Here is a 15110-nt window from a genome sequence, read left to right as displayed (position 1 = left end):
AAGTCTTTAAATTTTTTTTTGCTTATTTCAATTATTTCAGCCAGTAACTGTATTTTACTTAGAATTAGAAGAAAATAAGCTAATAATATTTAAATAACAAAAAGGTGAATTCCATATATATATATGGATCATACTAAAACTTTTTGTCTGTTTTAATCACAGCATATTCTTAAATAAGGCAGGGAAAATCAATAAAATGGAAATTTGTGTAGTCAAGGATAAACAAGTAAATCATAAGATATTAACCTTCAATTTTGCATGTGTTAAAGTACAGATGAAGGGAAATAAGAATTAGTAAATTCCTAAAGGTATGCAGAGATGATGATGTAGGTGCCTATTTTTGAAAGCAAAATAAAAATTACTAGTTATCTTAATTTTAAAACAGTTGTTAATACTTCCTGGATTATCAAAAAATAATTTTTCAAAGTTATTGAGATATATTTAACTTTTACTTGTACAGATGATAGGAAATGGGTTTCTGGTTTAAAAAAAGATGTTCAGTACATTTTGATTTTTTTTTTCCAGCTACTTGGATTCTGGATAAAGGAAATTATATTTCTTCTGATACGTCAAAGCAGCATTTAAAATTGTGCAGTAAATGAAACTTCCTCTTATTTTCTTTCAAAAGAAAAGCTAAAAATCAGAACAACTAAATATATCCTATTATTGAGAATGTTTAAAGATTAGCAATATGCTATCTAGTATGTTTAACAAGGCAGCAACAATACAAATTTACTGCTTTTCTTCATTACTATCTAAAAATGTTGCACCTTAGTCTCACTTTAAATATACACATTTAATATTTTAAATGAAGACAGTTGGTTTTTGGTTTTCTTTTTTCCTTTTTCTTTGAGACAGAGTTTCACTCTTGTTGCCCAGGCTGGAGTGCAACAGTGCATTCTTGGCTCATGCAACCTCCACCTCTTGGGTTCAAGCAATTCTCCCGCCTCAATCCTCCTGAGTAGCTGGGATAACAGGCACCTGCCACCATACCCGGCTAATTTTTTTGTATTTTTAGTAGAGACGGGGTTTTACTATGTTGACCAGGCTGGTCTCGAACACCTGACCTCAGGTGATCTGCCTGCCTCAGCCTCCCAAAGTGCTGGAATTACAGGTGTGAGCCACCGCGCTGGGCCAGTAGTTGGTTTTAAACTAAGTCGTTGCCTTCTCTAAATACAGGCCAATCAAATTCCAACTTGATTAACTTTCTAAACCTGCACATTTCAATACCATGCTTTCATTCTTTATTACTTCCTCTTCATACTGATTTCTCTCCTAGTTAAAAAACTAATCAGTAAATCCACAGAAGCTAAATAGAAAATAATCAAGTCTTAAGAAATATAAGGTCAGGCATGATGGCTCACTCCTATAATTCCAACACTTTGGGATGCCGAAGCATGAGGACTGCTTGTGCCCAGGAGTTTGAGACCAGACTGGGCAACACAGTGAGACCCTTTCCCTAAAAAAAAATAAAATAAAAAAATAAAAAAATTAGCTGGGTGTGGTGGCACATGCTTGTAGTCTTAGCTACTCAGCCTGGGCAATAGAACGAGACCCTCTCTCTAACAAAAAGGAAAAAAAAAAGGGGAAAGAAAAAGAAACGTAAGCCAAAATGAAGAAAAAGTGGTTTGTGTCACTATGTAAGACCACAGAACAGATCTCATTTCTACTATAGACCAAAATTTTTAAAATCTTGGTCCCATGCTAATTTCTTCTCAGTTAACCATCCTTGTTAAGGAAAATTCCTCTCATGTTCCAATGCTGTAAGGCCTTTTCCTTCAAATAGGATTATTTACCCTTATAGTGTCTCACCAATGCCAGAGTAAGCAAAACACCTGCATATCTAATAGAAAACAAATTATAGTTCCTTACATGTCATAAAATAAAATATAGCTTTTAATCTGTCCGTATTTTGGATATTTCTCCCAATAAAAGTAAAGTACAAACCTTTTTTAGCATCTTGTTCTGTTTATGGAAGAACTCTACTTTGATATCACCACACACAGGTAACGGCTGAGGGAACTCAAAGTACATGAACTTGTCTTCCCGTCGTGTGGGGCCTGAATTGGAGGAATATATCTTCACCTTTAGCTGGCAGACCACAAACTGAGGATCTGCATGGTTAAATACATACTAGTATCATTTCACAGGAAATGCCTTTAACTGTCAAACTGTCAAAAGTGATTTTAATGATTAATATCAGCAATATTCACAAAATATGGATTCCGCATCTGCAATCTTGATCTAAAGCAAATCAATGGAAATAAATGAAATAGAAATAGAAAAAATGTAAGATTTTCTCCAGTTTGAACTTTCAAAATAAGGTCCTATTACTTGTATAAAAGTCAGTTTCTGTTTCCTGAATAGTAAGTCCCAAGATTAGACTTTTAGCGGCAGAATAACTTCAAAACTTTAACATTAAAATCATACTAAAAATCCTAATATAAATAAAAACTTTAAGCATTAAAAACGATGAAATAATTATCTGGTACATTTGTGAACAACATCAAAATAACTTTTAAGACAGGTATCAACAGGCAGTGGTCAGGAAAAATTTTAAAACATAAAGACAGATATTTGCTATAGTATTCTGAAGTCTCTAGCATGTGGCAAAGATCACAAAATATAAATCATTACATGTTCACAAGAGAAAGAGGATAAAACCTATAACAATGTTATAATAAATTTCAAAAACACAAGTCTAAATATTTATTTAAAAATTTAACCATCATTCATTTTACCTATAGATCACATTTTAAAGATATATAATGCTACCATCATAAACAGGAAACAAAAGATTTGAAATTTCTGTAAAGAAATGCAACAGAGTTCAAGTAAAAACTGCAGCACAACCTCCCTTTCCCCCAAAACATCTCATTTTCATTAACAAGTATTCTGGCTTTGGCCCATGTCTGTTTTAAATAACTGGTAAAAAATAAAGTTAACTGGCCGGGCGCAGTGGCTTACGCCTGTAATCCCAGCACTTTGGGAGGCCGAGGCGGGCGGATCATGAGGTCAGGAGATCGAAACGATCCTGGCTAACACGGTGAAACCCCGTCTCTACTAAAAATGCAAAAAATTAGCCGGGCGTGCCGGCGGGCGCCTGTAGTCCCAGCTACTCGGGAGGCTGAGGCAGAAGAATGGAGTGAACCCAGGAGGCGGAGCTTGCAGTGAGCTGAGATGGCGCCACTGCACTCCAGCCTGGGCGACTGAGCAAGACTCTGTCTCAAAAAAATAAATAAATAAAAAAATAAAGTAACTGGTAAAATATAACTTCTCAAAATTCATCATGCTTTTACACTAGCAATTCAACCAAATGGTGGGAAAGTGTGTTAAGGGAAGGATTATATATATATATATATTTTTTTTTTGAGACGGAGTCTCGCTCTGTAGCCCAGGCTGGAGTGCAGTGGCCGGATCTCAGCTCACTGCAAGCTCCGCCTCCCAGGTTCACGCCATTCTCCGGCCTCAGCCTCCCGAGTAGCTGGGACTACAGGCGCCCACCACCTCGCCCGGCTAGTTTTTTGTATTTCTTAGTAGAGACGGGGTTTCACCGTGTTAGCCAGGATGGTCTCGATCTCCTGACCTCGTGATCCACCCGTCTCGGCCTCCCAAAGTGCTGGGATTACAGGCTTGAGCCACCGCGCCCAGCCTATATGTTTTATTTTTTAAATCTACTCATAAATTCATTTATAGCTAATGACCTTAATGACAGAAATTAAAGACTGATGAATGTTATGATCCCAGGACATCAAAAACTTAAAGTTACCTAAATAATTTGACAAAGTATATATAATTCATTTGTCATACGTTGAGGAATTAGAAAACAAAAGTCCATTATAAAGAAATTTATTAACCTTAGGAGGTTATGAAGTGCCATTTGAAGAAAACATGCAAAGATTACAGAGAAAGAGAAACACAAGCTTACATAAAGTTATGAGAAATATTATATTTACATATATTTTATATATATGTGTATATATATAACAAACAAAAAATTTTCAGCACCAAAAGGTGTCATTATTCTAAAAGATAAACAAAAGTCTTACATTTTTATCAATGTCACTGAGAACAAGGCAAAAGCTAAACCAAGTTATACGAAATTTCCAGTTTAGTAAACACCTACTACTATTTCTATGTAATATTTAAAGCACTATCAGCAATCACATAATATGTTTGATAAAAGCATGCAGGTTATTCTAACATGGTCTTCTAAGATACATTATTTGAAAAAGCTACCACAAACAGGAGAAATATTACACCAACAATCTATCAATAAATTTCACTTCCTTCCCTCAAAGTTCAAAGTGCAATGGGCCATTTCATAAGACTTTATGTGATACTGAAATTTCGCTGGGAAATCTAACTTGAAGAAGCAAATAAACAAAGTAGGATTCCAAAGCTGTGATAAAATTAATCAGAATAAAATTGCAAAACTGCCTTGTAATCTTTTTAAACTCCATTAATTCAGAATCTGATAACCCTGATTTTAGGACTTTCAAAAGCAAATTAATAGTACTTCCAGGTTTCAATTAAACTACATCCAAAATGTACATCTTCAAATATTTTAGTATTATATAAAAATCTATAAGTAGTAAAGATTTCCTCAATCACTAAAGAAAATAATCTTCTCTGCAATATGAATATCATGTTTCAGATAGATAAGACCTAACCAAGCAGAAGTCCAATATTAGTATGGTTCTGTGGACTTCTACAATATATATCCTCGTATATGACTGAGTATGTTCCAAAAAATAAATAACAAGATCCAGACCTAGTGATATAGTCTGGATATCTTTCCCTCCCAAATCTGAGGTTGAATTGTAATCCCCAATGCTAGAGGTGGGGCCTGGTGGAAGGTGCTTGAATCATGGGGGCAGATCCCACATGAATGGCTTGGGCCATCCTCTTCGTGATAAGTGAGCTGGCATTTAAAAGTGGGTGGCACCTTCTCCCCACCACTCCTTCTCTTTCTTGCTCCCATTCTCACCATGCTCCCCTTTTGCCTTCAGCCATGATTGGAGGCTTGTTGAGGCCTCCCCAGAAGCAGATGCTGCTATGCTTTCTGTATAGCGTGCAGAACCATGAACCAATTAAAGAAGAATTTATAAAGAAAACAGGTTAAACCTGTTTAATACTCAGTCTCTAGTATTTCTTTATAGCAACGCAAAAACAACCTAATACACCTAGCAAATGAAAATCAGAATGCAGAGAATGGGAGATAGTGGAGACTTGAAAGGGAGAGGAGATAATGAGAAATTACTTAATGGGTACAATGTATATTATTCAGATGATGGACACCATAAAAGCCCTGACTTGACCACTACACAATCTATACACGTAACAAAATTACACTTGTATCCCTAAATTTATACAAGTAAAACAATTTTTTAAAGTCAGAATTAAATTTCCTTAGATATATACATATTGTTATAGTCTTGAAAGAAAACCACACTGATCATCTTTCAGTAACATTTTTAACCCTGTTAAATGTCTAGAGTATAGTAACTTTTTCTATCACTTGGAAATACTAAGACAAAAATCAAGTAAGAAAAAGCTGCAAATCCCTACAGAAGATGCTGTATTTTTCAGCACTACCTCTGTTTTCTTTATTGATTCCTCTTCTTCCTAAACCCAAGTTGCCATTCTTATCACAGTCCTCACCCTCTCCTTTTCTTCCTTTCCTCCGAGCCTTCCCATCCCCAAACTCCAGACCATATTTATATGAAAGGCTTAACTACTCTCCCTTTCCTGACGCTGCCCAAAATATCGATATATCTCCTACCTAGATTCGAACCCATACTCCCAAGTACCCACTGAATATTGTCATGTGAGAAGCTCACTTTTACGAGATTTAAAACACGTTTAAAACCAAAATATCAACATTAATGTCTTCAAGTCTCAGATTCACTTTTCTTTCTTTCTGTGACTATTTCACCTGACTGGGATCAAAACTTTTACAAAATCTTTAGCTATAAATGGCAAATAAAAAATTAATGAAATCCCATTTGATTGTCTTAGCATACCTGCATTAAGGCAAGTTTTATTACTGGTTTCTTTTCCACTATGTTTTACTCTTGCGATTATAACTTTGCATACAACTGTCCTTAAAAACATGGTTTAATCCTCAAGTGTTATCATGACATCTCAGTATTTATCAAATCAAGTCTGTTATCCCCATTCAGGATCCTCTAACAGTCAGTCATACGTTCCATACCTATTATCTGTCACTACATTCTTGTCTAGCTTTTTCCTTCTGCTGCACTTCAACTGAAGCTATTTCCCATTGCCTGTAATACTTCTTTCAGGAGTCTTTTTTTTTTTTTTGATGCGGAGTCTTACTCTTATTGCCTTGGCTGGAGTGTAATGACACAATCTCGGCTCACTGTAACTTCTGGCTTCAAGCGATTCTCCTGCCTCAGCCTTCCAAGTACCTGGGACTACAGGCATGCATCACCACGCCTGGCTAATTTTTGTATTTTTAGTAGAGTTGGGGTTTCACCATGTTGGCCAGGCTGGTCTTGAACTCCTGACCTCAGGTGACCTGTCCACCTCGGCCTTCCAAAGTGCTGGGATTACAGGTGTGAGCCACTGCGTCTGGCCACTTCTTTCAGTTTTAATGTCAATCTAAACTGTATGTTTTTTCCAATGTTCAATAAAGAGCTGGTGAACCTCCTTTAAGAAACTGTTTGAAAACCTTCAAAAGCTTTTCTGAATGTAGCATTTGTAATTGATACACAGAACCTCCCATTTATTTTATTTTATTTTTATTTATTTATTTCTAAGACAAAGTCTTGCTCCAATGCCCAGGATGGAGTGCAGTGGCATGATCTCAGCTCACTGCAACCTCGGCCTCCCAGGTTCAAGTGATTCTCCTGCCTCAGTCTCCCGAGAAGCTGGGACTACAGGTGCGCGCCACCATGCCCAGCTAATTTTTGTGTTTTTAGTAGAGATGGGGTTTCACCTTGTTGCCCACGCTGGTCTCAAACTCCTGAGATCAAGTGATCTGCCTGCCTCAGCCTCCCAAAGTGCTGTGGTTACAGGTGTGAGCCTTATGCCTAGCCCCACAACCTCCCACTTAATTACATATAGCTAGTTTTTTATTAAAGCTTTACTACAGTATTAAATCATAGTACATAAGAGGAAACTAGAAAATTAGGAAAGATTACTAAAGTGAATATTTTCTCTCCCTTAATACCTCCATGATACTTTATGCCTTTCTCTTGGCTCTTACACTGACATCAATACTACAGGAAGAGCATGAGTTTTTTCTTCCTTTTTCCTTCTCTATGAATCTGTTACATTCCTTTATTAGTCACTTCCAACAGCCCAGTACCTTGCATTCAGCAGTTTTAAAAACTGTACTGAGATGTAAAGAGCATCAATGAGACTCTTTAGAAGCCTTTATTTAACATGCTATACTAATAAACTCCGGTCTTTGATAAAGTTATCTGTCTCTAAGAATACAGAACAGATCTAATGATGATGATCACACCTATCTGACAAACATGATCGGAGAAGTAGAATAGGATCAGGATGACTGAGGTAGACTTATAGAGATTAGGGTAAAAGGGAGAAATAAATTAGAGGCAGACATCAGTGATATAATCTGTACTTCATACTTATCCAGAAGTTTCAGATTTCAAAGTCTCTTCATTTTATTGACAAGCAAACTCAAAGAGAGGTAGATGATGTGCCCAGGGTTACACAATAGATTAATGACAGATCTAGGACGGGAATCCAGATCTAAATCCAGGTTTTCTCTAACACTCCACATACTTTGATTCCTATTCTTTACTAATCTTACTTCAGCTTGCTGCCATGTCTTATCACTTCTTCCTTTCCTTTTTATTGCTTTGTCACCATTATTGTCAATACCTAGTTTCCCTAAGATATTAAGGACTTGATCCCTGCCCTAAGACCAGCAAATTGCTGAACTCCTCTGGTGGACCTCTGCTGGACCTCATGCTGGACCTCTGATGGGACAGGTTCTTCCATCATCTGGTCAGAATTGGGCTGTATTTGGTGTATAACACAGAATATTTCTTTCATAAATATAATTTGGCTTCGACTACATCAAAACCCATTGCTTTTGGCTTCTTTAGTCCAATGAGTTGAACAACAAAGCTAATTAATTTGTTCAAATGCTTCAGAAATACAGTCTCCTGCATAAATTTTAAATGTGGTAAATTTCTTTCTAAATTTTTATATAAACTTCTAGATATGGTAAGAAAACTGTTCCAATACATGGAAGGATGAGAATTCAGAGCACTTACTGCAAGTTCCGCCACTGAACATTGGAATAGTTTCAAACATCATCTTGTGAAACAACAGTGCCACTGGTCTATAATCCAGGTGATTCTTTAACAGGTAGCTATAATAATACACATAGCGCCTCTGACTGGGAATAGTTACTCCCTGGTGGACAGAAAAAAAAAAAGAGAAGCCAAATTCAAAAAAAATGTTCCATTATAGTTATTTCACTAAATTGCTATAGTAACTGGGTTGTAGCCATTGAAGAACATATGTACATTAGAAATTTGACCTTAAATGATTAATACTTAAATCCAGCTCAGTAATAAATAAGAGCAAATCAATACAAAGGATAATATAAGAATAACTCTTCTCCCTTGAAACAATTATCGCAACACCCCATTTATTCAAAGGTCACAACAGTGCTCTGACCCATGAACCCCATAGGCAAAGGCCACTGCATATCCAAAATAAATGTCAAAGGCCTCTGCCCTACAGCTGTGCTCTTTACACCTAGGGCTCCCCACAAGGATTTATGGACTCCTTAAACACACAGTTCCTCACAAACTTGATTACCTACTTTCCAGGGCAAAGCGTATCAGAATCAGCAAACTAGACAGAGGCATACTGCCTTTAAGAGGCAGAAATAGCAGCAGCAAAAACTGATGCTGGCATTAGAGTCCAACAAAAACAGGAGTATGCAGATGATGTAAATGTGTGCAACAATCTTCTAACAGAAGTAAAGCTATCCCTGTACTACATGCATCTCTTTGCTGAAGAAACCAGGGGAAAATGAAGGATTTTAGAAAATGTAAGTATTACAAATGATTAAAATGCATGTAGTTCTCAAGAGTTCATTAAATAATAAAACATAAACAAAATATATATAATATATGTGGCATTTAATAGGGGAAGCTGAGTTATCTAAAGAGAAAAATCTAATATGTACAATAATGCATTCACTAACGATGATGAATAAATGAGGTATTTAAGGGTTTATTAGACATGTGACTTAAGAAAAATCCAACCTAGAAATATAAGACAAACAATAAGCAACATTAAGAAGTTTAACAGTTAAAAGTAACTTACAGAAAACTGTAATTTAAATGAAAGTATACTCAGGAGGAAAAAGAATTTGCAATTATTTCTCTTTAAATTACTACTGGCATCTGCACCTCCCCAGTGTCTTAAAAATTCTGGACACAAATAACCTTATTCTCCCTAATGAAAAATATAAAACATATTTATGTGAATTTAAAAACAGGCCGGGCACAGTGGCTCACAACCTGTAATCTCAGCACTTTGGGAGGCCAAGGCGGGCTGAATCACTTGAGGTCAGGAGTTCGAGACCAGCCTGGCCAACATGGTGAAACCCCGTCTCTACCAAAAATACAAAAAATTAGCTGGGCGTGGTGGTGTGTACCTGTAGTCCCAGCTACTTGGGAGGTTGAGGCAGGACAATCACTTGAGCCTGGGAGACGGAGGTTGCAATGAGCTGAGATCGCGCCACTGCACTCCAGCCTGGACAACAGAGACAGACTGTCTCAAAAAACAAACAAACAAACAAAAAACCAGGTATGATAAATAGCAAGAATGTAGGTATCCATTGTAGTACTCCTAATATTTTTTCAAAGATGCGCATGATTTTATTATAGACAATTTAAAAATATGTGTGTACGTGTGTAAATGTCAAAAAAACAGGTATAAACCATTTCTAATCCTGACAAGTGATTTAAGATTTTGGCCACAGTATAAAGACCACAATTTTATAAATAAAAGACTTGTATTTCAATGCTGACAGTCAAAATACAAACTCTGACGTGTTTTCGAAGGAAAATCAGGACAATAATATGTACCCTTCCTTCTTAACAGGGTTCTCATGAGGATCAAACACCAGATGCAGTTACACAAAAGCATGCTAAAACTACAAAATAGTATACGGTTTTAGCAATTCTCTACCTGTACTTAAGGTACAGTTTTTGAATAGCTGGAATTTTATTTCTATATGATTTTCTTAACAAAACAGTAAAAGGTAAGGGAAAATAGTAGTACTTTGAAGAGCAGTACTACTACTCTTCATTAAAACATTAAAAATTATTAAAGCTAAAAAATGTAAACTTACAATGACTTATTACATCACATTCAATGTAATTTCAGCAAACAACTGTCATTCATGTTTAGCAGGATAAATATAGAATTGCTAAGTAGGTTAGCTAAAGGAAATATCACATGGAAGATGAGTGGGAGGGGAACTTTTTTGAATCATGTGAATTTTTTAACCATATGCATTTATAATCTAGTCAAAATATGCAATAACATTTTTTTAAAAAATTAAGTCAATGCAAGTCTACGAGGAGACCACATTGTCGACATTATTTGTTGGGGTTTAGTGGATGACATTTTTCTCTTTATCTCCATTTTTGGCATAAGTCTGTGTGCAATAATAAAAAGATTTCAAAGCTTTAGGTTTTTTCAAGTAGCAAGTGATTAGTAGTGTACCTATAATGTAGGTGTTTATACATTCTGTTAATCCTTACCCAAAAAAGGATAGGCAAACATAAAAAATATGTAAATCTACTAGTTGTCAACATTGGGTGAATAATTTATGTGTGAATACCAGTTGAAACAAAATTACTGACAATTCAAAGAAAACCATGGAAAAGTACATTTTAAAATTTAATCAATTAGTTTACCATCAAAATTATAGTCTATTTTCTTAACTTTGCAATTATTATCTACCTGCTGCCTTGTCAGCACCCGAAATTCAACATTTCTGGATTAACAAATATTAAAAAGTTGGGAGGCTCACATGTATCTGTTTCAGAGTCTCCAATGTGACCTCCTCATTCTAGTCCTATCTCTCTGAGCCATGATGCACACTCACTAAAATTGAATTAACACCTGTAATACAGGATTTCAAATGAGTGGAAAGTCCACACTAAATTAAAATTTTACTCATCTTTAAAAGCTTATACATATGAATAAAAGGCTATAAAGCTCTTGCAGATTAAAAAATACTCTGTGTTTTCAAATTTTTCTTTTTTTTTTTGAGACGGAGTCTCGCTCTGTCACCCACTCTGAAGTGCAGTGGTGTGATCTCAGCCCACTGCAACCTTGCCTCCCGGGTTCCAGCAATTCTCCTGCCTCAGTCTCCCAAGTAGCTAGGATTGCAGGCATGTGCCACTGCGCCTGGCTAGCTTTTGTATTTTCAGTAGAGACGGGTTTCACCATGTTGGCCAGGCTGTCTTGAACTCCTGACCTCAAGTGATCTGCTCGCCTCAGTCTCCCAAAGTTATGTGATTACAGGCATGAGCCACTGTGCCTGGCCTAACATTCTGCATTTTTCATGTAAATTAAGGCTAATAAACACCAGTTTTATCTCTAACCAAGAAGTTTTAAGTTAAATTGATCTGTAACCACACACACACACACACACACACACACACACACACATTTCAAGGGTACAGTTCTACTTTCTACTAGTTGTAACTCTCCTTTTCCACTTTAATTATGAAGAAAATTATTTACACAGCTGACCCTTGAAGACAGGTTTGAAATGTGTGGGTCCACTTATATATATGGATTTTTTTTTCAATAACATTTTTCAGAGATTTCAACAATTTGAAAAAACCTGCAGATGAAACACATAGCCTGGAAATATCAAAAAGTTAAGAAAAAGTTAGATTTATGTCATGAATACATAAAATATATGTAGATTATTAGTCTGTTTTATCATTTACTGACATAAAATATACACAAGCCTATTATAAAAAGTTAAAATTCATCAAAACATATGCACACAAACCTTAAGACCAGACATAATACCACTTGTAGTCAAGATAATAAACAAATGCAAAGATGCAGCATTAAATCATAGTTACGTAATATTAACTGTAGTACATACTATACTACTGTTAAAATCTCATAGCTAACTTCTGTTGCTACTGCAGTGAGCTCAAGGGTTGCAAGAATCTATTTAAAACACCGTGTGACACTAATCATCTCTGTATGATCAGCTCATCTCTCCAGTAAATTGTGTATTGCAATCAAAAGCTATCTCTCACTCTCTCACGGTTCTTGTGTAATTTTTTTTCTTTTTCTTTTTCTTTTTTTTTTTGAGACACAGTCTTGCTCTATCACCCAGGCTGGAGTGCAGTGGCACGATCTTGGCTTACTGCAGCCTCCGCCTTCTGGGATCAAGTGATTCTCCTGCCTCAGCCTCCCGATTAGCTGGGATTACAGGCGCATGCCACCATGCCTGGCTAATTTTTTGTATTTTTAATACAGACAGGGTTTCACCATGTTAGCCAGGATGGTCTTGATCTCCTGACCTTGTGATCTCATGATCCGCCCGCCTCGGCCTCCCAAAGTGCTGGGATTACAGGCGTGAGCCACCGCGCCCAGCCCTCTTGTGTATTTTTCATTGTGCTTAATGCAATGCTGTAAACCTTAACACCATGAGACCCATATGAAGTGCCAATAGTGATAATGGAAGTGCTTTCAAGAAGTGGAGAAAAGTCATGGATGTTATAAGAATAAGGTGACTTGCTTGATATGTACAGTAGATACGTACAGCTATAGCTGCTGGCCATTTCAGATGCTTCATCTTGTAAACCGACAACATAAATGTATAGTACCAATAAATACAGTACTGTAAATGTATTTTCTCTTCCTTATGATTTTCTTGATACACGTTCTTTTCTCTAGTTTACTTTATTGTAAGAATATACTATATAATACATATGCAAAATATGTGTTATTGACTGTTTATGTTATGGGTAGGGCTTCTGGTCAACAGTGGGCTACATTATTGAACGGTCAACTGTATCCTTAACCTTTTTTCCTCAAATACAACTTTCAACACATTCTAACTTTAGCTAAACAACTTTAGCTAAAGAACTTCAGCCATTACTCTTTCAACTCCTTTATGTTCACAGACCAGGAGGTAGACCTCAGAAGTATATTTAGTGTTCCTTCTAATATTCTTTCCAGCCCCCATTCCTACAGCTTTGCCTATTTCAAACTCATATCACTCAATAACTCTTCTGGTATACACTTACTAAACTCTTGACCACAATGATTTTAGTACTTTGTTCTCCCAACCTCTCTTTTTATCCTGACCAACACATCATCTTCAATGAATTCAGCTCCTGTTTTACTGGGAACCCTGAGGTCATCCAATATGAACACTCAAAATTCCCTTCTCCCATCTTAAAATTGCTTCATGCTTGATGTCTCTTCCTGTTCAACGAGGTTCTATTTTGGGCAAGTGCTTTATTAATTATCTCCTATCTGGCATGTGCCTTTATTCTCTCCCCTTGTATCTAAATAATATGCTCAAGTAATCTTTATTCTTTATCCAAGGCCGGCAAACAACTGAAAGACCAAAAACACACACTCTCCCTAGATTCTGTACCTCTCTCAAACTATCAGCCGCCCTCTCTATAAATAGTAAATCTTGAGACGCTCTTACTCCTTAATCCAGAGAAATTGATTATGAGGCTGATTTCTTTTCAGAGGGGAGGGGGTGTGCCATGGTCTCACTCTGTCACCCAGGCTGGAGTGCAGTAGTGCAATCTTGGCTCACTGCAACCTCTGCCTCCCAGGTTCAACCCCCTGAGCCTCCCGAGTAGCTAGGAGTACAGGAGCCTAACACCAAGCCCTGCTTGCTTGCTTGCTTGCCTGCTTGCTTATTTATTTATTTATTTATTTATTTATTTATTTAGTAGAAACGAGGGTTTTGCCACATTGCCCAGGCTGGTCTCAACTCCTGGACTCAAGAAATCTGCCTTGGCCTCCTAAAGTGTTACGATTACAGGCATGAGCCACCATGCCCAGTCGAGGCTGATTTCTTAATGGTCATTAGTGCTTTCTCAACAACTGATACCCTACTGGCTGCTGGCTGATCTTTTTTTTTTTAAACATTTCACTGAAAACTTTTTATTGGCCTTTTGGGTAGAAATGAGAATTTATTTGCCGGGAAGGATGATCCCATCATACTTTTGCTGGAACCAGTGCATGGCCTACTCTTTGCTGATTCTATTTGGCACCACTGCAGCCTGTCCTGCACTTCTTATCTGCCATGATGAAACGTGGCTTTTCCAGCACCTCATAGAAGTCCAGGCTGTAGACACCAATGCTTGGGTCATATTTGATACCTAGATCAATGTGTTCCTGGGTCCCAAAACCAAAGTTTCCAGTATCTGAGAAGGTATTTTTTCTTAACTCACACTCATGCACCTTTAGACCATTCTCCAAGATTTCATCTGCCTTGGCCCCTTGAACTGTGCAGCAGACAACAGTCTTTTAATTTCTTCTATTGCCAAAAGGGCTAACAGTATTATCTAGCTTTGGAAAACACCAGGTCTGACCTGTAAGCTGCTCCAACACCTTAGTTACTCAGGTCAATCTGTCTCCACTTTCTCCTAAACAGATGTTGAAGCAGAGCCTGTAGATGCAAAGTTCCTGCATGGTGTTATCCTTTTCACCTTGATGCCACACCACGATGGAGAACAGGAAAAGCCTGGCTGATCTTTCTGCATCCATTCTGAAACTTCCCTGCTTCTGTCATAGGACTTACTCTCTTAAGGTTTCTTTCAACCCTTATTGGTTGTCTCTTCTCTTGTCCCTAAATATAGGCCTATCTCAAAAGAGTCTCCCCTCTGTCAATCCAATCTATTCCAGTGCTTTACCAATTTTACACAATAACTCCAAAACTTATCTTCTTCAACATGACTTTATTCCCAACTGCCAGTGCAGAATTCCAACATCTGGCTGGAATTTCTACCTGGTAATCTCAGAAATACTTACAACACACATTTCCAAAAACTGAAGCTTTTTAACTTGGAAAACCCCCC

At 37.0% G+C, this 15110-nt stretch overlaps 1 protein-coding gene and 1 pseudogene across 1 annotated transcript in view; both read right to left on the bottom strand.

Moving 5' to 3' along the window:
- The window catches only part of PTEN (phosphatase and tensin homolog), a 106462-nt gene that overhangs the window by 10930 nt on the left and 80422 nt on the right, over positions 1–15110 (bottom strand). Inside the window, exons 6-7 of the mRNA XM_005565882.5 lie at positions 8277–8418; positions 1948–2114 (exon numbers count right to left, since the gene is read on the bottom strand). Of these exons, the coding sequence (XP_005565939.1) occupies positions 1948–2114; positions 8277–8418 (309 nt within the window). The remainder of the gene's footprint in view (positions 1–1947; positions 2115–8276; positions 8419–15110) is intronic.
- LOC141407705 (large ribosomal subunit protein uL5-like) lies at positions 14086–14913 on the bottom strand (annotated as a pseudogene).

This window comes from Macaca fascicularis, chromosome 9 (genome assembly GCF_037993035.2).
Source record: "Macaca fascicularis isolate 582-1 chromosome 9, T2T-MFA8v1.1".
Classification (NCBI taxonomy): Eukaryota; Metazoa; Chordata; class Mammalia; order Primates; family Cercopithecidae; genus Macaca; species Macaca fascicularis.
Note: the sequence above shows the minus strand (reverse complement) of the source record. Positions and strands in the feature narration are given on the sequence as shown.